Source organism: Pistacia vera, unplaced genomic scaffold, assembly GCF_008641045.1.
Source record: "Pistacia vera cultivar Batoury unplaced genomic scaffold, PisVer_v2 Contig578, whole genome shotgun sequence".
In the NCBI taxonomy this organism is placed as follows: domain Eukaryota; kingdom Viridiplantae; phylum Streptophyta; class Magnoliopsida; order Sapindales; family Anacardiaceae; genus Pistacia; species Pistacia vera.
The window spans coordinates 1,113,076-1,138,848 of NW_022196421.1; the positions used below are offsets into that span (position 1 = coordinate 1,113,076).

At 34.1% G+C, this 25,773-nt stretch overlaps 2 protein-coding genes and 1 long non-coding RNA gene across 3 annotated transcripts; 2 read left to right on the forward strand and 1 right to left on the reverse strand.

Annotated features, from left to right (window-relative positions):
• The first annotated feature begins 9,226 nt into the window (after window positions 1-9,226).
• LOC116109303 lies at window positions 9,227-11,087 on the forward strand. Its single transcript, XR_004124753.1, has 4 exons — window positions 9,227-9,325; window positions 9,825-10,042; window positions 10,116-10,220; window positions 10,306-11,087. It is a non-coding gene; the product is annotated as an uncharacterized LOC116109303 (long non-coding RNA).
• Window positions 11,088-12,036: 949 nt separating this feature from the next.
• LOC116109364 (golgin subfamily A member 6-like protein 7) lies at window positions 12,037-14,455 on the forward strand. Its single transcript, XM_031395589.1, has 4 exons — window positions 12,037-12,253; window positions 13,311-13,612; window positions 13,684-13,776; window positions 13,874-14,455. The coding sequence occupies exons 2-4, from the start codon at window positions 13,412-13,414 to the stop codon at window positions 14,216-14,218; spliced, it is 639 nt and encodes a 212-aa protein (XP_031251449.1). The 5' UTR covers window positions 12,037-12,253; window positions 13,311-13,411; the 3' UTR covers window positions 14,219-14,455.
• A 1,067-nt stretch (window positions 14,456-15,522) lies between these two features.
• Window positions 15,523-24,949, reverse strand: LOC116109305. Its single transcript, XM_031395543.1, has 4 exons — window positions 24,880-24,949; window positions 23,966-24,849; window positions 16,467-16,663; window positions 15,523-16,346 (listed from the first exon to the last, which is right to left on the reverse strand). Exons 1-4 carry the CDS (start codon window positions 24,884-24,886, stop codon window positions 16,229-16,231), a joined length of 1,206 nt encoding a protein of 401 aa, XP_031251403.1. The 5' UTR covers window positions 24,887-24,949; the 3' UTR covers window positions 15,523-16,228.
• Window positions 24,950-25,773: the final 824 nt, after the last annotated feature.

A 25,773-nucleotide genomic window follows, 5' to 3' on the forward strand; every position in this document is an offset into this window, starting at 1 on the left:
CATCTCTTTCTGGAGAAATATCCTTCAAGCCTAGTGAGTCCACAAAGGATGAGGATACAGAAAATGACAAAGAGGAAATCAGATTTTTCAATTGCGAGCTTGCTATCTCGTATAAAGTCATTTTTCAATTCCTTGTCAAGTATCTCTATGAAATGTTCTAGTGTCTGACATTTGTTTACTTTAAACATGTTGCAGTTTCGTTATTTACCGATTATATGAAAAGTTTTGGATATGGAACTCCGGATGCTTCAGATTATAGATGATGACGATGAAGAACTTGACAAAAGACCTGAGTTTATTTCATTTGAACTGCTTCTGGATTATTTTATTCATGAGATTTCCTGCAGGGACAATTTTGAGTTTATACAAGCTGTTATCAGGTTGTTTCTGAAGGTATTGACTCTTGCTTTTCTCATGTCAACTCCTTGTCTAAAAAGCATTTTCATTATTGATTTATAAAACCATGTTGATTCTGGGGAAAAATTGTAATCTCTTCTACATTTTTTTGTTCAGATACATGGTGAGACAATACGATGCCACTCCAAATTACAGGATAAAGCAAGAGAGCTTCTCGAAGTTCAATCCGCAGTATGGGAGAGAATAGACAAGCTGTTCCAAAGTGCTACATGCATGGTCAGTTTCCTTAGTAATTCAAAATTTTAGGCTTTTATTCTCTTTTATATTTTTAAATTTCTTAGGTTTTTTAATTTAACTAAACACTCCATATAATCAAACATTTAAAATTAACAAAAATATTTTTACTCACCCATTAAATATCGGCAATCGGCCACCTTCTGGTAGTGGTGGTCGGCTTTCGGCATTTAATGAGTGGATGGAGGTATTTTTGTTAATTTCAATATTTTATTGTAGAGGGTGTTTAGCTAAATTAACAAACCTAGAATGTGTTTTTATTAATTTTCAAATCATATCCTCGTAATAATAACCAAACTCAACTTTTTTAAAAATACTTATCAAAATAATAAAACAAACACAACTAGAAATGATTGTGATAGCAATTTAGATTTGTCTATGCCATCTTAACTATAGAGAATAAAATATATTTATTTTAATTTGTAATATCCAGAAGTTTTTTTTTTTTTTAATTAAGTTGTTTAGATTGGTTTACACTACTTCGACTAATCATAGGAGAAGACTAATATATCAATCCACTTAAAAGTTATTTGTTATCAACATAGAATATACTAATTACAATTGGCTTAGGAATTGAGTCTGTCAATGAAAGTCAATCGACCAAATGGTTGATTGAAAGTAATGTTATATATATAAATTCATTGCATAAATTAATTATTTGTTTTAATAATTTTGTTTGAAAAAATAAATTTAGAAAAAGATATAAGTTACAAAAGACATTCACAAATTTGGAAATATTTTTTTAAAATTTTTGTTTTTATTTTATTTAAAATAATTTAACAAATTATCGGCAATACAAAATTCAAATATTTGATTTTATATTTTATTTCATGTCAAAATAATTTCACAAATTAATACTAAGAACCGCAAGATTATAAATGAGCTACAAATTAACAATATTACGACATTTACAAAATCTGTTCATATAACAAACTATAAAATTTAATTTATGCAATTAATTTATAAAAGGTTTTATTATTCTTATTTTTTCAGAGTAAACGACAATGTCCCACCCCTAGTTTCGTAAATTCTAAATTCTTACTCTTAAATTAACAGAAAGTGGTTCAATGTAATGGTTAAAGGGTAAATTGGTCATTTATACTATATTAAATTTGAAATAAAAATGAAAATTTCAAAATAATCCTCCGCATCTCAAATTTCTCTCACAAGCACCCTCCACATCTTAAGTTTGAAATATGACGATCGTACCCTTCCGAGAGAAACGCGACTCGACAACTTGCGGATAGCAAACGATGAGTTGGGGGGGCCAGTGGAGGTGTGGATTTTGTTGAGGAGAGGATGGGGGTTCGAATAGTTGTGAAAGCGGGTATTTTCAGTGTCAATTCCAGTCGAAATCTGGTCGTAAACTTGGAGAATTGTGTGAGATTGCAAGGGTTGTCAGTTGGCGATTTGTGGGTACATGAGGTGGGAGTGTGAGGGGTTTTGGTGATTGTGGCATGTGGGTTCTGATGGTGGTGATGGGGGAGCTTGGTGATGTCGGAATGACCGGAAATGACCTAGGAGCGACAGTGGGTGAGAGGAAAAGTCGTGAAAATTGCGTAATCCGACTACCTTGGTGGGCGGCGGTTAGGCGAGGGTGAGGGGTGTCGCTCCTAGTCTCCTTCGTGCCGCTGCTATCGTGCTTTGGCCGATCTATGGTGCCGGTTTTGGTGGCTAGGGTTTGCCTAGCTCGTAGGGGTGCCATGGATAGCTTCCATCTTCCAGGGAGGTTTATAATGTTTAGCTGCCACAATCAAAAGTAAAAGTTAAACAACAGTTTGGTAACAACACATTTTATATTGTGTTAGACCTAGTAGTGTTAATTTAAAGGTGAGAATCTAGAATTTATGAAACTAGAGGTGGGAACTTGTAGTTTTGCCAAATCTTGGGTGGGAATATGTCGTTTACTCAAAGGTGAAATCCCAACCCTGTGATCATGATCAATATAAATTTTTTGAGTTTATTTTATCATATTTTATTGTTCCCAACTTTCAATTGATTTTGTACATTTATAGAACTTATAGTTTGTTATTTATTTGTTTTTAAAAGAAATTTAAGGGTGTTTGTCTAAGCTTATAAGCTGGTCATACTAGCTTATAAGCTCTAAAATTAAGCTGACATGTTTGTTTATAACTTTTTTGAGTTTATAAGCCCCAAAAAAAAAAAAAAAAAAAAGTTAGGGGGAAGATACTTTTTTTTTTTTTTTGCTTATAAGCACTCTGTTTATAAGTTAGTCTCACCAAGTATATTATCACATTAGCCTTGTTTAATTTTAAAATTTCATAATATACCCTTGTTTAATATAGTACCATTTTTAGTCATTTTATAATAAAATATACTTATAAGTTATATTTTACCAAACACGTCAACTACTTATCAGTCATTTATAAGTACTTTAACCAAACACGTAATTGCTTAAAATTTCAAATGCTTTTAGCTTATAAGCACTTGTTGCTTATAAGCTAATTTTCATAAGCTCAGACAAACACTATATGTGATGCCAAAGTGCATAATAGCTTAGATGCTTGATTGATAGTTAAGTGAAGATAAGAAGAAAAAAATAATAATAATAAAAGAGAGTATATATAAAACAATGATAGAGAAAGAATAGCCTGAGTAGTAAAAATCAATGTTTTAATGACCAACTCGGGGTGGAACCTAGCAAAGTTGACGGGTTCAGGTTGATCGATTTGATCAGGTGACAAAACTTTTAAAATTTAGTAAATACACCCCCATAACTTACAGTTTCTTTTTCCTAAAACTTTTAAAAGTTCCTACAGGTTTGAAATTTAGCGAACACACCCCAAATACAAATCCGTGGTCGATTGGTTGGTTGTGACGACACCCCAAATACAATCTCAATCATCCCTTGAGCCAATTCCCAATAAAATCTACCCAAGATCTTGTCGAAATCGGTTTGATTTTAGCCAGATCTCACTGACATCGATGTCAAAGTTCCAGGCTAGATCTCATCAACGCCGGCATCGACAACCCTCCCCATCACCCAAAAAATACTCTCTTTTGCCTCCCAACCAAAACCCACCTCACCCACCCCCATTAGCCTCGCCAATCGTGGGCAAAAGCCGACTGTTGCTGCCACAATTTTTTTTTTTTAAATTTTCGGTCAATTCACTCACTGAAAATCAACTCCATCACTACCATTGCACTCACCGACACTTTTTTTTCAAAAGTCCCAACATCTCGGCCTTCAATTGTTCACCGATCATCATCCAAAATTCTAGGATTTTGGGTGAATAGAGAAATTATTAACCCGACCTGGTGAAGCTCTTAGGTCCCGGTTAAAACTGGTCAGGCCGGACCGGGTCTTAAAACACTGGTAAAAATATAAATGTGAGGGTTATTGTGTAAATGAATGAAGTTTATTTAGACATTTAAATATGTTTAAAAATTTTAATGAGGTAAATCTAGAGATGGGTTTATTAAGATAAATTAAGGGAGACCAATAGCATTAGTCTTCTTAATGTAAGCATATAATGACATCAAAGCACAAGAATCTTTTATTTTATTTTATTTTATTTCATACAATAAATTTATATATATCAGTAAGTCGATGAATTGAGTGGTGAATGGCTTTGCTAAATCCCTTTTTTCCTTCAATTATTAATTGGATCCTCTCCTAATTGGAGGGGTAGTGATTTTAAGCCTCCACTCTTTTTTATCAGCAGCTCCCATTTTTTAATTTTTTTTTCTGACAAGTTTAACCTTAAATAAAATTACTATAAAGGACACTATAAATTCTAAGTACAACTTCTACTTTATTTTATATTTTCCTTTTATTTATTCTTTTTTTTTTTTTATAACATTTAAAACTCATAGTTTATCCTTTTAACATAAATATAATCACTTTTCACATTTCCATTGTATTTAAATTTTTCGGTCAAATTGAAATATGATTTTTCATATCCTCATCTTCCTTCTTTCTTTACAATTATCTACTCCAAACATGTTTTGTTTGTCCAAACATGTTTTGTTCGTGTTAACATGATTATCTCACTTATGGTAGAGTTTCTTGGAGTGAGTTGTTTAGAATACATAATTTTGGATTTAACAATTATTGGTTGACGAAAGAAGTATCTAAAATTTATTTAGTAATTAAAAAGACAACATCTTGAGTTTAGGAAATTTAAAAGCAAAATAAATAAATTAATATATAAATATTTACCATCTTCTATTATATTTGCTATATTTCAATGAATCTTTACGAACTTAGACAAAATAAAATAGTAGATTATCTATCAAGAAATTAAAAAAATTGAGGATAACACACACACACACACACACACACACACATATAAGTTTAAAAGGGTAATTTTGGTAATTAAGTGGGGTTCAAAAAGAGATTTTAAAATATAAAAATGGTGTACTTAATAATGGAGGCTAAAAATCACCAATAATGCTATGAACATCAATAATTTGCACTGAATTTTTGTACTAATGTACGTGACATCCAGTCAGATGCGGCCACATTGGAGATAACACAAGTCTTCTATGAATGAATGGTCATCCAACAATTATGGACGCCCGTTCAACACGAATGAACGAGCGTCCACAAAAATAACAATGGACTTTCGTCCATATTATTTGAACAGGAGTCCATTTACTATAGATGAGTGTCCACCTCATATGGACGCCCGTCCATAAAATTTTAAAAATAAAATAATGGATGCCAATAGTAGCTCACGAGTTCTTCTCTGCTTTTGGCTAAAAAAACTTGAATATCTGGTCCCAGAAACACTTATCAAGAGATGGAGGATTTAATCTCACTATATTCTTGAATTTTTTCTGTTCTTGCTTGGTCCAAGAACTGATAACTTCTTCACCCATCTTATCAATTTTCCATTTGTGAAAAGCTGAAGACAGCTCAAGTTTCAGTCTGTACCTTTTCTCAGCAATATGAAATATAACACATTCAATAGATGCTAGGAACTGACAACCACACGAATCTTGTCTTCCCTTTCGATACAATCCATTTCAATTAAAAATCTATGTTATACCTTTTCCAGTGGCCAAACCCGAGTCCCCAGCAGCTTGAAAACCTGGTCCTATAGGAATCATTTTCTCAACAATTTTTTTTCGTCATTTTCTCACAAACCCCTATCTAGAGAGAAGAGCCAGTTTTTGTGTTGGAGCAAGAAGCCTCTCTTTCTCTCTCTCAAATTCAACTCTTAACATGAAGGTAGAGCAAGACCTAGTAACTCATCTTGAGGAGATGCTGAACCAGCTACAATAGCCAAGAAGAAGAACAAGAAAGGAAAGAGAGACAAACCACTGATTTTAGATGGATGCCCATCCATACAAGATGGACTGGCATCCATTATTTTATTTTTAAAATTTTATGGATGGACGTCCATATGAAGTGGACACCCGTCCATAGTAAATAGACTCCAATCCAGTCAGACGGTAGTCCATTGTTATTTTCGTGGATGCTCGTTCATTCATAGAAGACTTGTGTTGTCTCCAACATGGCCGTGTCTGACTGGATGCCACGTACGTCGGTACAAAAACTTGGTGTAAATTATTAGTGTTCATAGCATTATTGAAAAAATCACTCCCTAATTTAAGCTTGGAAAGCTTTAAAACACCCTACAAAGAAGAAAGACTAATAATAGAACCTTATTAACATGGAAGCTCTAAAAAATTTGATGATTGAAGAAAATGGTTGTTCAACAAGTAAGGCAATGGTACTAAATAATTCTCATCCTTCACAGTGACAGTGGTGCCTCATCAAAATAGAAAACTTGATTGAAATTTACAAGAGTCTTTTTGATAAGAATATGTTCATTGTAATCAACTTTATAGCCCAATTGTACGTACCTAGCTTGGCATGTGTATGAGGCAGTGCATACACTTCCCTTCTTTCATGAGATTGAAAGTTTTGATGATATCCTCGACCTGAAGATCATGAGTGATGAATTGAAGATTAGGGCACTTGCTTGATATCGTGATTACACATTTGCGACATATGGTAATGACATTGCCATTGTCAAGCGTGCTCATTAGGTACACTTAGACTCACTTAAACCACTCGTATTTGTTTTATACTTTCGTTATTATGGCTGAATTTCACCTCCAATACTAAAGGGAAAAAAATGTTGATGGTTTGCTAGGTAACAAAACAATACCCTTACAATAAATGGTTAGGCAAGATAACAACATATTGCATGCCAATTACAAAAAGTGATTCGCAAAGGATCCGTAGTCCGAATGATCTCATGCCCAACTACATGGGTTGGAGGTGCGTGGTTCATTGTTAATGACTAAAGTAAGAATGCAATGTATGAAACTCTACCATCTTCATCTCCCAACAGTAGGCACTTGATCTCCACCCTCCACACTATGAAGAACTTCAGTCGACTTAAGTTCCAGGTAAGATTAGTTTATGAAAAAAAAAAAAAAAAAGGGTTTTTGTCATTGGGAGTCTATCTGTTTTTTTTTTTTTTTTTTTTTTTTTTTTTTTGCTTGAAAATGGTTTTTACAATAATATTTAGTTATATTTGTGTTTAGTTTTGGTTTCTATTTGTGTTTTCTGAAAAAAAAAAAAATAAAATAAAAAGGAGAAGAAGGGTTTTCTCATTAGGGTTGAAATTTGGTGAAATGGCTTACTATTTCATCATTTCTGGTTACGTGTTTTGTATATATTATACACATTTTATTTTGTATATGTTCTAGTTTACATGAGCATGTGAGATATGACTTATAGGGTGTATTTCATAGTTGGTTTATTCTTAAAAACTTGGGGTTTCTTGTTAGGATTGTTGTTTCTTGAAATTGCTAGTGTAATATACATGTTTTGTGTATATCAATACTTATTCCTTGATCTCTTAAATTTTCCTTTCTAAAATTTCTAATTACATTACTTATTTGAAGCAACCATTTCAATATTCATTTTCATGTTTTGTTAGGTTTTTGGGCAACAAAATGAGATTTTTTTTCTTCAAGCACATGGTTTTTTTTTTTTTTGCCTTTTTTTAAATTGATATATGTAATGCATGGCTATGCATATTACAATTTTTTTTTTTTTTTTTATATGCATATAAACTCGTAGTTTCCATGCACAAGGCATGGCTGCACATTGGATTTGCTTATGAGCATGTTGTAGCCATCTTGTAGGAATTTGATGCATGAGGGAAGCTGCACCTCCTGATATATTTAATGAAGATAAAAAAGAATTGACACTAAATATTAGCAAAAAAGATATCAACTTCTAACAAGAAACTCAAAGGAGAATCCTTCCTGCATGTCGAGCATGTAGGGCCTGGGTGCTTAGCGTGAAAGGAGCCTGCAGGTTGGTCCAATTAAATTCATGTCATAAAATTTGTTTTATGCATAAATATATAAAATTTAATTTAATTATTTTTTGTTGCATCGATTTTCATTTAATCTGGGTACCCGTCCAAATCCCAGACCCTGGGATTTGGAACCTGAACTGGAACTGACTGGTTCAGATTCCTAAATGCCTAGAATTGAAACCTGAAACACAGGTTCTGGGTACCAAGAAAAATTAATATACCCCTTAGGTTGTAGAAATTGATTAATGAAGATTATGCCAAAGTCTACTTTGTAAAAACTTTTCAAAGATCTACTTTTTTAATAATGAAAAGTTTCATTTACCATCAGTCAAAGGCAGTTTTAACTCTCACTTAAGTAGCAGATAACATAATAACAGGGATGTTTGTGCAAATTTCTCAAACATTAAGATTTGATATAATTTTTTAACACCTCCTGAGGTTGTATAAGATTATTCTTATATACAATTTTCTTTCATGTAAATGAAAATGAAATGGGTTTCCATAAAATTTAATCCTTATGGTTTTTTTTTTTTGATGAATAATTATAACATTAAATATAGATATATATTATACTGAATATAAAAATTGAAATGTAATATTATGCATAAAGAGATCACTTATTTTTAAGAACAAATTCAATGATTTCTATATATGATAGTTCTTAATATCAAATAATAAAAAAAAAAAGAACTTAAATTTAATATTAATGTAATACTTTTAAAACTTGAAAATTTACTGCCATAATATCGTAAAAAACAAATGAATAATAAAAAATTTCTTTTTCAAAACGAATGTATGTGTTTCTGTCTAATCACGACGAGACATATTAATATAATTTATTTGTATGTCAATTGAAACATGTCAATGTATTGTGTAAGTATCTCTCATGTATAATGAGATTGAATATAAGTGTCAAAGTGTGCATCCAATTGTATAAGTATCTTTAATTATGATGAAATATGCTAAAGATATATATCAATCCAATCGCAATAAAGATGTGTCCGTATAAATATCTATCAAGATATAGTGTAATTGAATGGACGTTAATGCATAGTAAAAAATTGCTTCTTTGAAATTAGTTTTTTTTAACATTATTGATTAACAAAATGAGGAGATAATCGTGATCCTTGGCCTAAAAAGGCGGGAAAACATCCTCCTTCAGTATTGGCGCTTATAAAGTTACCGTTCCTTTCGAGTAGTGAAACGACGTCGTGTTCTTGACATTCTTGTTGCTAAACAACAAACACACTCGCATAAGAAGAAAGCCCTATCAATCTACTCGCTCAATCACGCTTCCTACAGTAAATCTGAAACCCGAATTCATTTTCAAATCACATCAGCTCTCGCTGTAACACTCATCTTCGGTAAGTTTGTACTTTTATGCAAGTCTCCATTTTGATTTCTGTGAATTGTATTGTTAAATAATTCCATTAATTGCAAATAGATTGTCATTTAATCCAACTTAAGTTCTTCTGTGGTAGCTGTGAATTATTTTTGAATTATTATTATTTCTGTGTGGTTGATTGTTGAGGAACACTGTTAAAATTACAAACATTTTTGCCTTAATTTTGTTTCGTTTGAATGAAGTGATTTTTTTTTTTTTTTTTTTTTAAAGATTATAATCATATTTGAAAAGTTCCTCTTTTAGCAAAAAAAAAAAAAAAATCTCTTTATGGATCTTTCTGCTTTGTTTTGTTTTTTCATTAAAGCACTTTTTGTAGAAATGCTTTTGCTTACTGCCAAAATCATTGTTCATATAATCCTATGAAATGGAAAGAAAAGCATCTTTCAGATCTACTGTTTGCATTACTAATTTACAAATTGAGGGGCAGTAGAATTGATTTTGTTTGAACCTTATGACAGAAGTAACATGGATGAAGCCAATTTCCACATAGACGATATCTGTATGTATGTAGATAATTTGATGGAAACGAATTGGATGGAAGGATTATAAGTATGAGCTCTATCAGTGTTTTAAAGGGTTCAAGTCGACAGAAGAGGAACGCAAGTATCCGTATGGACATGTCACACAAGAAGATTGGAGTTGGTTATGCACGTTCTTTGAAAATAAGTACTCTGAGGTGAATAGTTATTTGTTTTTTTTGTTTGTTTATTTTTCATTCGAATGTTAACTTTTCTATTTCTGATGTGCAGAAGCGGCCTAAGAAGGACCCTGTTTCTCGAGCACAGCTCCCATATAAGCATTGGGCATGGTTAAAATCTTCTTTATGCCACAATGATGATGATGACGATGATGAGGTATGGTACTTAAAAGTTGAATTTTAATTAGTAGGGCATAATTTTGTTATTATATAGAGAAAACTAACTGGAGAGAGTCATTCAGGAGGAGCTATTTCATATCACACATCTTCCAGCTGCATCAAATCCACCGACAGAGGAGTTGCACAAAGAGATGGACGAGCAATGGTTAATAATCAATTGGCAGGTGCAGATATGATCAATCTGTCCTGCAGGATCAGCAAGAACAATTGAGGCGGTTAGAGGAGTGGGTCTTCAATGAGACAATGTTACTCTGGATCAGGAAGCAAAAGTTTGGAATCGAGAAGAACGATTGAGGCAGTTGGAGGAACGAATCTTCGCTGGACATGAAAACGAAAACAATGTATCTGATCCTGGATCCTCTTCTAACATGCCTGGCCTTAATTAGCCACAGATCCACTTCTAATTGTTCTTGATATATGGCATCAAGAGACTTGCATATTCCTCGTAACAGCCTATCTGACACACTATTTGAACTTTAATCTATATACTTTCTTTTTCCTTTACTCGTTTTCTAATTTTTCCTATTCTATAAATCAATTTTCTCGCACCAACAAGGACCTGCAATGGTTTGCTTTTGCTGCATGAAAGACCACCACTATTGATAGCCCACAACTCTCACTTTTGTTGGGATCTACTGTATCTCCATTTCTTGATTCCAGGTTTTCCTAGAACTCCATCTTTTCTTCTTTCTCTTCTACACAAAGAACCAAGTAAACCCAGATGCATTTACTGCAAATCTCACTAACAAAGAGTAATGCTATTTTTCGCTAGCAGATTATTAAAAATATTTAGTGGCACTTGTTTGTCATTCTCCATAATTTATTTTGAGATACTTTGAGAGAAGTTATCATAACTCCCTTTGAATTCGAATTGCCATCAAGTTTTAAGTTCCTATCTTTCTTCAAACTTTGCTTGTATGCAGGCCACTGTCATGTTTATGACAACTATAGTGTAAATTTGTGTATTATGAATAAAATATTGTACTTGCAGTTTGAATATCATGTAAGATGCTGTCTTGAACTATCTTGCAGTTTGAATTTTTATATCTCCGGGTTTTTCCTACTACCGAATTTTTTAGGCGACTATGACTCCATGAATTTGACCTATTTTTGGACCATTGAGAGTCACTTATGATCATTGAAATTGCATAAATGGTTTATATTGCTCTAGATTGTGTTAGTTTATGGAGTTATCTACATAATTTTCTTCTTTTAAAGTAGGCCAAAAGCTTCGGAATTCCCAGATGAGAATCGATACTCGATCAATTGAGGGAGAAGATGATTTTGATCAAAGTCTCCATCTATCATATTGATAATGAGATATTGGAAGTACGGGATGAATTAGAATTGATATTGGATGAAATTGTGTTAACCCAATTGATATCAATTTGGGCTTATGTTGAGTTGAGTAATTGAAGTGGAATTACACTTCAGGCAATAACAGGAGAATGGGACCTGTTGAAAAGTTTGGTAAAAATATCACAAGCTAATAATAATAATAATAATAATGGTTTTATTTTGAATTTCCCCCAAATGTGATTAGTAATCGGAATTTCTAATATTGCTATAGTATTAAGTCTTTGCACTAAAATATACTGTATATAATATAAGATAAACAATATAAAACATTTTAGAGTATTATAATTTTTAACGACTTACTAATAATTTATTTTCGATAAATAAAATTATTATTTTAAAATTTTCATAAATATGTTAAATGTGTTTTTAACTCTTAATATAATATATAATATAAGAAAGGCGGGAATGCTGCCCATATATATATACAGTCCCAAATCCAATGAGTCTGTCAGCCACTGGCTTCTGGCGCTAAAGCCACCTCTCTCAGTAGTCGCTAAAGATCGTCCATGTTTATTTATCACAATCCCTAATTCTCATTTCTTCTCTTTTTTTTCTCAGCTCTCTCTTCTCTCGCTCCAGCTCACTTTACCCTCTTACCCTGATTTCTCTTCAGTTTCGCGACATATCTTTCCCTTTACTTCCTGCCTTCTGGTAAGCTTTATCTCTTTGACTTCAATTTCTGATTTCTTCATGTGGGTTTCTTTTAATTCCATCAGCCTTTTGTGGGTTTTCGTTTTTTTTTGTTTGTTTGTAATTTATATTTCTTTGTTGTCGTCAGTTGATCTATATTGACTATGAATTGAATTGGGTTTTTGTCTTTTGTTAGTTTAAGTTAGTTTGTTTTGTTTCTTTGATTGTTTTGATTTTTTGTGATATTCTTGATGATATTGAGGTCTTGAAGGCATCGAGGGTGGATTAGGGTGTATTTGGGATGTTTGGTAAACCGGTTATTTTATTTATGTAGTGGTGTTTATTCTCAGAAGTGTTTTTTTCTTTACAAAAGCACTTCGTAATTCACTTTGAGTGTATTTTTGTGGGGCTTTGGTAGGAAGTGTTTTCAAGTAGAAGCGCAATTCCAAGTGCTTTTGTTACTGAAAAATTGCTTTTGAAAGTAGAACCCATCAAGGGTCTCTCCTTGAAGCATTACAGAAAGCAATTTTATTTATCTTGGTGAGACACTAAAAAAATAAGCACAAACCACTTTTGTTGATATGGTAGTGTTTAGTTGAAATAGACGTTAACTTCTTTTATAAGATAACATCAAATGAGTTTGAAAAGCGCTTTTTTGTGAAAATAGGTAATTTGTACTTCCAAGTTCAAACTATAAACGCACTCCATAACTCACTTTTTAAAGTATGTTTGGGAGTGTTATTGTAGTTAGCCCTTTCGAGTAAAAGGGAGCTTCAAGTGCTTTCGTTGTTCTAAATTGCAAGAGCCCTTTTATCTGTCTTAGTGAAACACTGTGAAATAGACACAAAAGACTTTAATTTTAAGAAAGCAGTTTTTATGGTGCTAAAATCACTTCCTACACTCTATTAGTTGAGCCAGTGTGGCTTATTTAAGTTTTTGATGTATTAAGAGTTTTGTGATGCATTGAAAAGAAAAATTATGATCAAAATATTTGGCTTTTCAGTTTGGTTAATTATTTAATTAGCTTATCTATTGGGTTTATTTGTTCACTGTGTGTTTTACTATGTTCAAATGGCAGAACTTGGATGTAAAGTGCTGTGCTAGTACCATTTTGTTTCAAATCAAATCATAAGGTTTGATCTTGTTTATACTTTAAACCTTATAACCGGGAAGTAAAACATGGATGAAGACATGTATAGCAAATTTAACATGAGTGTAGATCAGTTAATGGAAAAAAGTTGGAAGGACTATAGATATGAGCTCCATCAGTATTTTAAGAAGTTTAAGTCAACAGAGGAGGCACGCCAGCATCCATACAGAAATGTCACAAAGGATGATTGGGATGGGCTGTGCACATTCTTTGAAAATAAGTACTTTGAGGTAAATGCTTCTTTTTTCTCTAATTTTGTTTGTCATGTTTGTGTGCTAACTTTTCTGTTTCTTATGTACAGAGGAGACCTAGAAAGGACTCTAACGCTCGAGCACAACTTCCGTATGATCATAGAGCAGGATTAAAATCCTCTTTACGTTATGGAGGACAGTGGGTATGTTCTTCTAAAGTTGAGCTTTAATTGTAACTATGTTATCCTGTCTATAATTTTTATTAGAAAGAGGAGGCTTACTGGAGAGTAATCCAATCAGGAGAAGCTGTTCCATAACAAACACTGTGCAGCTGCATCACATGAAGAGATGGAGGAGTTACGTGAAACCAATGAGGGTTTACGTGAAGAGAATGAGGAGTTGCGTGAAGAGATCGATCAGTTACGTGAAGAGAATGATGGATTACGTGATGAGGCTGATGAGTTACATGAAGAGACTGAAGAGTTACGTGAAGAGATAGAGGGGTTACATGCTGCAGCTCAGAGTAAAGAGGAAGAAAAAGATCGGATCAACAGGCTTGAAGAAAAAATGAAACGGTTGGAGGAGGTAGTCTCTGAGGTTCGTAAGGGATTTCCTCATTCTCACAGCATGCCTAGCCTTAGCTAACCACATTCACATTCCTCCCACCAGAAATCTTCTACGTTTTGATTTTGTTTCACTGCAATGGTTTTGCCCTTGAAAAACCCGTGGAAGACCAACAAGGCCGGTGGCCTGAACAGTTCTCTCTTTTGTTGGGATCTTTTGTGTCTGCATTTCCTGATTTAAGGTTTTCCTCATTTTCTCTTTTGTGCCCTTTTCATTGAACCAATCAAATGTGAGCTAGTTTTCACTTTGTTAATTTCATTTCTCATGGGCCATATTTACTTGGTATAATTCTGACTTTGCTTTATTCTGAGCAATGCATCATTGAGAAGATGGAAATATCATGAACATCAACATAAATGTAACCACAACCACAACCCAAACATGAATCTGACTCATATTTCACTTGGTGAATTTTCACTGGTTCACTTTCATTCTTATTGAAGACAATGACAAGTGGGTTGTGGGGCAATGCAGAAATAGCATCACTGAAATTTCAAGTTTGGGTGAAGATGGCATTTGCATTATTGTTGACTGATGAAGTGTTCCCCATTATTTGTTGCTACCACTTAAAAGCTGAATCAATGCAAATAACCCCTATGCATGAATAAAGGTGGGAAGGATTACCAAATTCTATAAGCAGAGATGAATGATGTGTTAGGAAAAGAATAATGTCATATTAGTTTCGTATTCACAATTTTTATGTATAGTATTACTTGAAAATTAACAACTATTAGAAATTAAACTCGTTAAAGGTTAAAGATTGAATTGCAAAAATTACTCTTAAAAGAACGTCTGGGGTGCTATTGAAGGAACAAGTGATTACGAATCGCTTCAAGGGCTTTTGTTGCTAAAAATTGCTTCCGAGACAGATCCTATCAAGTGGCATTTCAGAAAGCACTTCTATTTGTTTTAATAACACACTATAAAGTGCTTTTAAAGGGTTTGCTTACGGACTTCCATACCTCTGACAGCACATGGACAGAAGGTTGTTTTTTAATACCCTTAAGAACCAGTTGCCACTCACTGGCTCTCTCCTTCCCAAAAAGCATTTTTAGTGAATTGAAAATAAAAACATTATGATGAACATAGTGAGCTTTGCAGTTTGGTTAAGTATTTTAATTGAACTCACTATCATGTTTGTTAGTTCACTTGCGAATTTTACTACATAGTGAAATCAATTGTTCAAACAGCAGATTATAGAAAAGCGTTGGCAGGATTACAGTTATGAGCTCCAGCTTTCTTTTAGGAAGTTTTAAGTCAGTCGAATAGGCATGCAGCACACTAACATCTTACAGAAATATTCACAAAGAAGAAAAGGAATTTACGAGTGAACGACAGATTACATGTACAGAGTGAGGGGTTACGTCATACGTGAACAGAAAGAAGAGTTACATAAAGCGAGTTACAGAGATGTTGGAGTTACATACTGCAGTTTGTAATGGGATCCTTGCTATACCTTGGGAGAATCAAGAACAATCGAAACTATTCAGAAGATATTCGCGGCTTGATCAACCCGTGCAAGTCTGCAAGACCACCTCAAATGGTGGCCTGAATGGCCCTTTCTTTTGTTGGCATCACTTGTGTCATATTCTCTTATTTACAGCAAATGAGGTTGTATGTAGTTATAGATTAACAGTAGCCACTTGTTTGAGTGTACTGTGAGAAAGTTTGATGAAGTAATGCTAATTTTCACTCTCTTTACTAGGCATCTTACAGATGCTTAGAACATGCTAAATTTCATTTCTTATGGACTATATTTACTTGGTCTTTGAATTTTGCATTAAAAAGGGAGCTTTCATCTTGAGACCAACTGAAGCCATCTTGTAATGCTTAAAAGATAGGAATTCCCTGTAGTTTCATTGTATATATACTTAAATGGCAGTTTACACTAGTTAACCAAACCACCTGTGAATTCTAGGAGAGATGTGCTAACCCAAAATTCTTTTCTTTTTTTCTTCTGATAAATATAATATTATATACATGTTTCTCATCAACAGTTTAGTGAACCCGTTACTCAGATAGAAACAAATACTACAATGAACTTTTGATACTATGAAGAAAATCCCAGTAATAATTTAACATGTGATCAGTAGGTCTCACCCGATCCCACTTCCCTGTACAGAAAATTGCGTATGCATCGGCTGCATACCTGGCCAATCAAAGGTGGTAGCGAAATATGAGTTTCCAAAAAGATGAATTGAGGTATCTTGAACAAGATCTAGGCACAAATAAATTTGGATCAAGTGAGAGAGAAGAGTTGCCTACTTACTTTCCAACACCGTGAAGCTGAGTTACATGTGTCCACTCCTCCCACAAATACTCCTGAGAGAAACGTTGTATCATCATTGCCCTCTTCTTTTGAAGACCTAGAGTTTGAATGATCTTTTCGATATCCTCAGGGTCAACCTCGGTTGCAGTTTTTGCATCAGGACACAAAGTGAAAAGTTCTGATATGACTCTTCTAGCCTGCAATAAGATCTTATACTTCTTTAAAGATATTGACTATATTATGCAGGAGTCTATCCATATTTTGTTTGGAACTAAAAGAATATGTTCATATGGCCAAAAAAAAGCATAAAAGTTCATGTGGTTATAAAACCTACTTATCAGTCAGAAGAAAAGTCTAACACAAGCAGCCCATACTGTTTAACCTACAGCCAAAAATGCAGAATTTAACTTAAAAAAACAGTAGCAATACTGCCCCCTTTGACATACAGAACTGGCTAGAATTCCTTCCCTAAATAGTGAATGTGGAGAGCTACCCCATTCTTCTGGTTCTATACAAAGTCATCAAATCCAAATTATTTCTTGAAGAATATATGATCTTGCCCATGATGGTATAAAATTGATGCTAAAAACATAATTTTATGACCACGACTCAACCAGGGGGAAAAACTTGAGATAGACATAAAATAACTTTCTTTACTTGTTTTGAATCTACCATAAATATTTCCTGATTCCTGGTAACTCTGGCCTAGCAAGAAACGGTGGCCGTACAAAGTTAATAAAATTTATCCTTCTTCAATATAAGTGTCCAACTATATTAAGGACAAAATATTTTACAATATTATCAAATACTCCAAAACATTTCTTTTCCCCATTTTCTTCAAAGACAACAATCAATCACCAAATTGTACCTCACAGCATATATTCCTAAATCATAAATAAATGAAAAGTGAGATGGTAGGGGTTTGAAATACATGTTGACCAAGATCTGCAGGCTGGCCACTTTTTAACGACTTACAATAATTTATTTCGATAAATAAAATTATTATTTTAATTTTCATAATATGTTAAATGTGTTTTTAACTCTTATATAATATATAATTAGAAAGGCGGATGCTGCCCATATATATACAGTCCCAAATCCAATGAGTCTGTCAGCCACTGGCTTCTGGCGCTAAACCACCTCTCTCAGTAGTCGCTAAAGATCGTCCATGTTTATTTATCACAATCCCTAATTCTCATTTCTTCTCTTTTTTTTCTCAGCTCTCTCTTCTCTCGCTCCAGCTCACTTTACCCTCTTACCCTGTTTCTCTTCAGTTTCGCGACATATCTTTCCCTTTACTTCCTGCCTTCTGGTAAGCTTTCTCTTTGACTTCAATTTCTGATTTCTTCATGTGGGTTTCTTTAATTCCATCAGCCTTTTGTGGGTTTTCGTTTTTTTTTGTTTGTTTGTAATTTAATTTCTTTGTTGCGTCAGTTGATCTATATTGACTATGAATTGAATTGGGTTTTTTTCTTTTGTTAGTTTAAGTGAGTTTGTTTTGTTTCTTTGATTGTTTTGATTTTTGTGATATTCTTGATGATATTGAGGTCTTGAAGGCATCGAGGGTGGATTAGGGTGTATTTGGGATGTTTGGTAAACCGGTTATTTTATTTATGTAGTGGTGTTTATTCTCAGAAGTGTTTTTTCTTTACAAAAGCACTTCGTAATTCACTTTGAGTGTATTTTTGTGGGGCTTTGGTGAAGTGTTTTCAAGTAGAAGCGCAATTCACGTGCTTTTGTTACTGAAAAATTGCTTTTGAAAGTAGAACCCTCAAGGGTCTCTCCTTGAAGCATTACAGAAAGCAATTTTATTTATCTTGGTGAGACACTAAAAAAATAAGCACAAACCACTTTTGTTGATATGGTAGTGTTTAGTTGAAATAGACGTTAACTTCTTTATAAGATAACTCAAATGAGTTTGAAAAGCGCTTTTTTGTGAAAATAGGTAATTTGTACTTCCAAGTTCAAACTTAAACGCACTCCATAACTCACTTTTTAAAGTATGTTTGGGAGTTATTGTAGTTAGCCCTTTCGAGTAAAAGGGAGCTTCAAGTGCTTTCGTTGTTCTATGCAAGAGCCCTTTTATCTGTCTTAGTGAAACACTGTGAATAGACACAAAAGACTTTAATTTATGAAAGCAGTTTTTATGGTGCTAAAATCACTTCCTACACTCTATTAGTTGACCAGTGTGCTTATTTAAGTTTTTGATGTATTAAGAGTTTTTGTGTCATTGAAAAGAAAATTATGATCAAAATATTTGGCTTTTCAGTTTGGTTAATTTTAATTAGCTTATCTATTGGGTTTATTTGTTCACTGTGTGTTTTACTATGTTCAAATGGCAGAACTTGGATGTAAAGTGCTGTGCTAGTACCATTTTGTTCAAATCAAATCAAGGTTTGATCTTGTTTATACTTTAAACCTTATAACCGGGAAGTAAAACATGGATGAAGACATGTATAGCAAAGTTAACATGAGTGTAATCAGTTAATGGAAAAAAGTTGGAAGACTATAGATATGAGCTCCATCAGTATTTTAAGAAGTTTAAGTCAACAGAGGACACGCCAGCATCCATACAGAAATGTCACAAGGATGTTGGATGGGCTGTGCACATTCTTGAAAATATACTTTGAGGTATGCTCTTTTTCCTCTAATTTTGTTTGTCATGTTTGGGTGCTAACTTTTCTGTTTCTTATGTACAGAGGAGACCTAGAAAGGCCTCTAACGCTCGAGCACACTTCCGTATGATCATAGAGCAGATTAAATCCTCTTTACGTTATGGAGGACGTGGGTATGTTCTTCTAAAGTTGAGCTTTATTGTAACTATTTTATCCTGTCTAAATTTTTATTAGAAAGAGGAGGCTTACTGGAAGTAATCCAATCAGGAGAAGCTGTTCCATAACAAACACTGTGCAGCTGCATCACATGAAGAGATGGAGGAGTTACGTGAAACCAATGAGGGTTTACGTGAAGAGAATGGAGAGTTGCGTGAAGAGATCGATCAGTTCGTGAAGAGAATGATGGATTACGTGATGAGCGATGAGTTACATAAGAGACTGAAGAGTTACGTGAAGAGATAGGTTACATGCTGCAGCTCAGAGTAAAGAGGAAGAAAAAGATCGGATCAACAGGCTTGAAGAAAAAATGAAACGGTTGGAGGAGGTAGTCTCTGAGTTCGTAAGGGATTTCCTCATTCTCACAGCATGCCTAGCCTAGCTAACCACATTCACATCCCTCCCCCCAGAAATCTTCTACGTTTTGATTTTGTTTCACTGCAATTGTTGCCCTTGAAAAACCCGTGGAAGACCAACAAGGCCTGGCCTGAACAGTTCTCTCTTTTGTTGGGATCTTTTGTGTCTGCATTTCCTGATTTAAGGTTTTCCTCATTTTCTTTTGTGCCCTTTTCATTGAACCAATCAATGTGGCTAGTTTTCACTTTGTTAATTTCATTTCTCATGGGCCATATTTACTTGGTATAATTCTGACTTTGCTTTATTCTGAGCAATGCTCATTGAGAAGATGGAATATCATGAACATCAACATAAATGTAACCCACACCACCCAAACATGAATCTGCCTCAATTTCACTTGGTGAATTTTCACTGGTTCACTTTCATTCTTATTGAAGACATGACAAGTGGGTTGTGGGGCAATGTAGAAACAGCATCACTGAAATTTCAAGCTTGGATGAAGATGGCATTTGCTATTGTGACTGATGAAGTGTTCCCCATTTTGTTGCACCACTTAAAAGCTGAATCAATGCAAATAACCCCTATGCATGAATAAAGGTGGGAAGGATTACCAAATTCTATAAGCAGAATGATATGTGTTAGGAAAAGAATAATGTCATATTAGTTTCGTATTCACATTTTTATGTATAGTATTACTCGAAAATTAACAACTATAAGAAATTAACTCTTTTTTCATTCGAATGTTAACTTTTCTATTTCTGATGTGCAGAAGCGGCCTAAGAAGGACCCTGTTTCTCGAGCACAGCTCCCATATAAGCATTGGGCATGGTTAAAATCTTCTTTATGCCACAATGATGATGATGACGATGATGAGGTATGGTATTTAAAAGTTGAATTTTAATTAGTAGGGCATATTTTCGTTATTATATAGAGAAAACTAACTGGAGAGAGTCATTCAGGAGGAGCTATTTCATGACACACATCTTCCAGCTGCATCAAATCCACCGACAGAGGAGTTGCGCGAAGAGATGGATGAGTTGCGTGCAATGGTTAATAATCAATGGGCAGGTGCAGATATGATCAATCTGTCCTGCAGGATCAGCAAGAACAATTGAGGCGGTTAGAGGAGCGGGTCTTCAACGAGACAATGTTACTCTGGATCAAGAAGCAAAAGTTTGGAATCGAGAAGAACGATTGAGGCAGTTGGGGGAGCGACTCTTCGCTGGACATGAAAATGAAAACAACGTATCTAATCCTGGATCCTCTTCTAACATGCCTAGCCTTAATTAGCCACAGATCCACTTCCAATTGTTCTTGATATATGGCATGTCTTCAGAGAGACAATGTTGCTCTGGATCAAAAAGCAAAAGTTTGGAATCGAGAAGAACAATTGAGGCAGTTGGAGGATTGAATCTTCGCTGGACATGAAAACGAAAACAATGTATCTGATCCTGGATCCTCTTCTAACATGCCTGGCCTTAATTAGCCACAGATCCACTTCTAATTGTTCTTGATATATGGCATCAAGAGACTTGCATATTCCTCGTAACAGCCTATCTGACACACTATTTGAACTTTAATCTATATACTTTCTTTTTCCTTTACTCGTTTTCTAATTTTTCCTATTCTATAAATCAGTTTTCTCGCACCAACAAGGACCTGCAATGGTTTGCTTTTGCTGCATGAAAGACCACCACTATTGATAGCCCACAACTCTCACTTTTGTTGGGATCTACTGTATCTCCATTTCTTGATTCCAGGTTTTCCTAGAACTCCATCTTTTCTTCTTTCTCTTCTACACAAAGAACCAAGTAAACCCAGATGCATTTACTGCAAATCTCACTAACAAAGAGTAATGCTATTTTTCGCTAGCAGATTATTAAAAATATTTAGTGGCACTTGTTTGTCATTCTCCATAATTTATTTTGAGATACTTTGAGAGAAGTTATCATAACTCCCTTTGAATTCGAATTGCCATCAAGTTTTAAGTTCCTATCTTTCTTCAAACTTTTGCTTGTATGCAGGCCGCTGTCATGTTTATGACAACTATAGTGTAAATTTGTGTACTATGAATAAAATATTGTACTTGCAGTTTGAATATCATGTAAGATGCTGTCTTGAACTATCTTGCAGTTTGAATTTTTATATCTCCGGGTTTTTCCTACTACCGAATTTTTTAGGCGACTATGACTCCATAAATTTGACCTATTTTTGGACCATTGAGAGTCACTTATGATCATTGAAATTGCATAAATGGTTTATATTGCTCTAGATTGTGTTAGTTTATGGAGTTATCTACATAATTTTCTTCTTTTAAAGTAGGCCAAAAGCTTCGGAATTCCCAGATGAGAATCGATACTCGATCAATTGAGGGAGAAGATGATTTTGATCAAAGTCTCCATCTATCATATTGATAATGAGATATTGGAAGTACGGGATGAATTAGAATTGATATTGGATGAAATTGTGTTAACCCAATTGATATCAATTTGGGCTTATGTTGAGTTGAGTAATTGAAGTGGAATTACACTTCAGGCAATAACAGGAGAATGGGACCTGTTGAAAAGTTTGGTAAAAATATCACAAGCTAATAATAATAATAATAATAATAATAATAATAATAATAGTGGTTTTATTTTGAATTTCCCCCAAATGTGATTAGTAATCGGAATTTCTAATATTGCTATAGTATTAAGTCTTTGCACTAAAATATACTGTATATAATATAAGATAAACAATATAAAACATTTTAGAGTATTANGGTTGTTTATGAAAAAACCGAGAAACAACTCGCGCCTTTCTACGCTTTCTCTTCGTGGCAGAATGAGAGGACAGTTGATGTTCTCGTTCATCTTGTTCTCTTCCGTACTTCTTCTTCGTAAATTTCTTTGCGTTTTTGGGCAAATCCTGTTCTGAATCTTCCATTCGCAGCCCATGAACCCGAGGACAGAGGCAAGATATCGGGTCTTTTTAGCTTATTTTGTTTTTATTTATTATTTTACTTTTTGTAGTTAAATAGAATTTCATAGAATCGTAGGCTCCGTTTGGTACATAGCTTGGGAAAACTATTCTTAACAAGTTAAACCCCTAAATTTGTTAATTTAATAACAATTTCAAATTTTTTTTTTAAAAATTAACAAAAATATCCCAATAACCCACATTTATCAAATTTTGGCCACCATTGTTAGAAGCTAGCCGAATTTGGTGTAATGGTGCACTACTTACTGAATCTTATCGATAGTATACTGATCTAGTATTTTTTGACCAGATCCACGATGAATCTGACCGTAGACAGTCGTCAACGATGGCCAAAATATGATCATCGTTAACGATTAAATGCGACCAGATCTGACCGTCAATGACCAGATCCATGGTAGATCTGGCTTGAAAAGGTCATATCAATGCACGACCAACAAGATCTAGCCGGTCATGCACCGATACAACGACTCCGACCATCCTCCGACAGTGGTGGCCGACTGTCTGTATTTAATGGATGAATTATGAGTGTTTTTGTTAACTTTTAATATTTTATTATAGAGGTGTTTAGTAAATAAACAAACATAAGAGGTATTTTTGTTAATTTTTAAATTCTATATCGTAATACTCACCAAATCTAATTTTTTTCAAAATATTATTTTAAAAACTATCAGAATAATAAACCAAACGGACCTTACTCATTGTCAATAAACTATTATATGAGTTCATAGTCCTAGGTCAAATATTTCGATAGTCCANGCGACCTCCCATCATGTAGCAAGGCTTAATTAATAGGTCTCCACTGAGAAGGATGAGGACTAAATTCAAAATATAACTACACTTAACTGTGTAGAAGCCACAACAGAGATTCATTTCAAATGCAATAGATGTCTCAGAAAAAAGAGTAAACATTAGCAAACAAGCCTAATCCCGATACGTCAGGACCTTCATCATTGTCTCAACTATAATATGCAGGATAATTTAGGGAAAATGATGGATACATGCTTGACATTTGCCATATAAATACCCAACCTAATATAATCAAGTGAAGAAAAGCCATCCATTATCTAAACAAACTACAATTTATATTACAGTTCCTAAGCAGAGTAAAGAGAAACAGGAAACTTCTTTGAAACACTATAATTTCTAATATAAGTGCCAAGTTGACCAGACAAGCTTGTTAGAAACCTATATGTTTCTGCAGAATAACTTATACCTACTAACTAAAGTCACAAGAATTAAATATAAACAGCTCACTAGCAAAGCAAAATTTCACCTCAATAAGTAACTAAACTAAACTAAGAACACGATATAAAAGAAACAATAACACTATACCTGCGTACCAGACGTGCGGTTGAGAAGCATACAAATAACCAAGACCCTCCAAGGGTCATGATAATGATCCTCTTGTAAAAGACCATGTTCTGAACGGGGAGGCTTCCAAGTATTATCCAAACTTTTTCTTTCATAAGCCTCATCAAACTTCTGATAATCACAACAACCATTATCAGGTGTTACTGCCTTTTTAAAGTAAGGCGAAACCTTTCTGCGTTTCGCCTTCACTTTTGAAGCTTTACAGCCATTCATAAAGTAAGGTGAAACCTTTCTAACTTCTACCTGTTGTAGACTACTCTCTCTTGTTATTTTCAAACAACTCTTTTCAACTTCTTCTTCTCCCAAGCTTCCATAAATTGGAGGCAAAGAATCTTCTAAAAAAGCTTTGTTCTCATCCTCATCCTCATCCTCATCCTCATTCTCGTTCTCATTCTTCTCCATGGTTTTAGTTTCACCGTTAATACAAATCCCCTGGTAAATGAACTGTGAAAGCACGTCATCAAGACTTGCAGCATCACTTAAATTACTCTCAGTCTTCACGACCGTCACCTCCGCCGTTTTCCGCCGTCTGGGTCGCTCTGTTCTCCTCCTCTTTCCACACCAATCACCGCAAAGAATATTATCATTAATCCTCTTCTTCTGCTTTGAGTTATCAAAGACGGAACAAATCCCATCTCCAGAAAAAAAATTCACGTCTTCCCCAACAATCCCACTCTTTGTTTTCTTCTTTTTATTGATCTTAGACGCCGAATTCGAGGGTTGTTTATGAAAAAACCGAGAAACAACTCGCGCCTTTCTACGCTTTCTCTTCGTGGCAGAATGAGAGGACAGTTGATGTTCTCGTTCATCTTGTTCTCTTCCGTACTTCTTCTTCGTAAATTTCTTTGCGTTTTTGGGCAAATCCTGTTCTGAATCTTCCATTCGCAGCCCATGAACCCGAGGACAGAGGCAAGATATCGGGTCTTTTTAGCTTATTTTGTTTTTATTTATTATTTTACTTTTTGTAGTTAAATAGAATTTCATAGAATCGTAGGCTCCGTTTGGTACATAGCTTGGGAAAACTATTCTTAACAAGTTAAACCCCTAAATTTGTTAATTTAATAACAATTTCAAATTTTTTTTTTAAAAATTAACAAAAATATCCCAATAACCCACATTTATCAAATTTTGGCCACCATTGTTAGAAGCTAGCCGAATTTGGTGTAATGGTGCACTACTTACTGAATCTTATCGATAGTATACTGATCTAGTATTTTTTGACCAGATCCACGATGAATCTGACCGTAGACAGTCGTCAACGATGGCCAAAATATGATCATCGTTAACGATTAAATGCGACCAGATCTGACCGTCAATGACCAGATCCATGGTAGATCTGGCTTGAAAAGGTCATATCAATGCACGACCAACAAGATCTAGCCGGTCATGCACCGATACAACGACTCCGACCATCCTCCGACAGTGGTGGCCGACTGTCTGTATTTAATGGATGAATTATGAGTGTTTTTGTTAACTTTTAATATTTTATTATAGAGGTGTTTAGTAAATAAACAAACATAAGAGGTATTTTTGTTAATTTTTAAATTCTATATCGTAATACTCACCAAATCTAATTTTTTTCAAAATATTATTTTAAAAACTATCAGAATAATAAACCAAACGGACCTTACTCATTGTCAATAAACTATTATATGAGTTCATAGTCCTAGGTCAAATATTTCGATAGTCCACAATTGCAGGTAAGAAATCATATACATCCTAACAGGTAAAACATTATAATACTTCACAACAACAGGTCAAATATCATA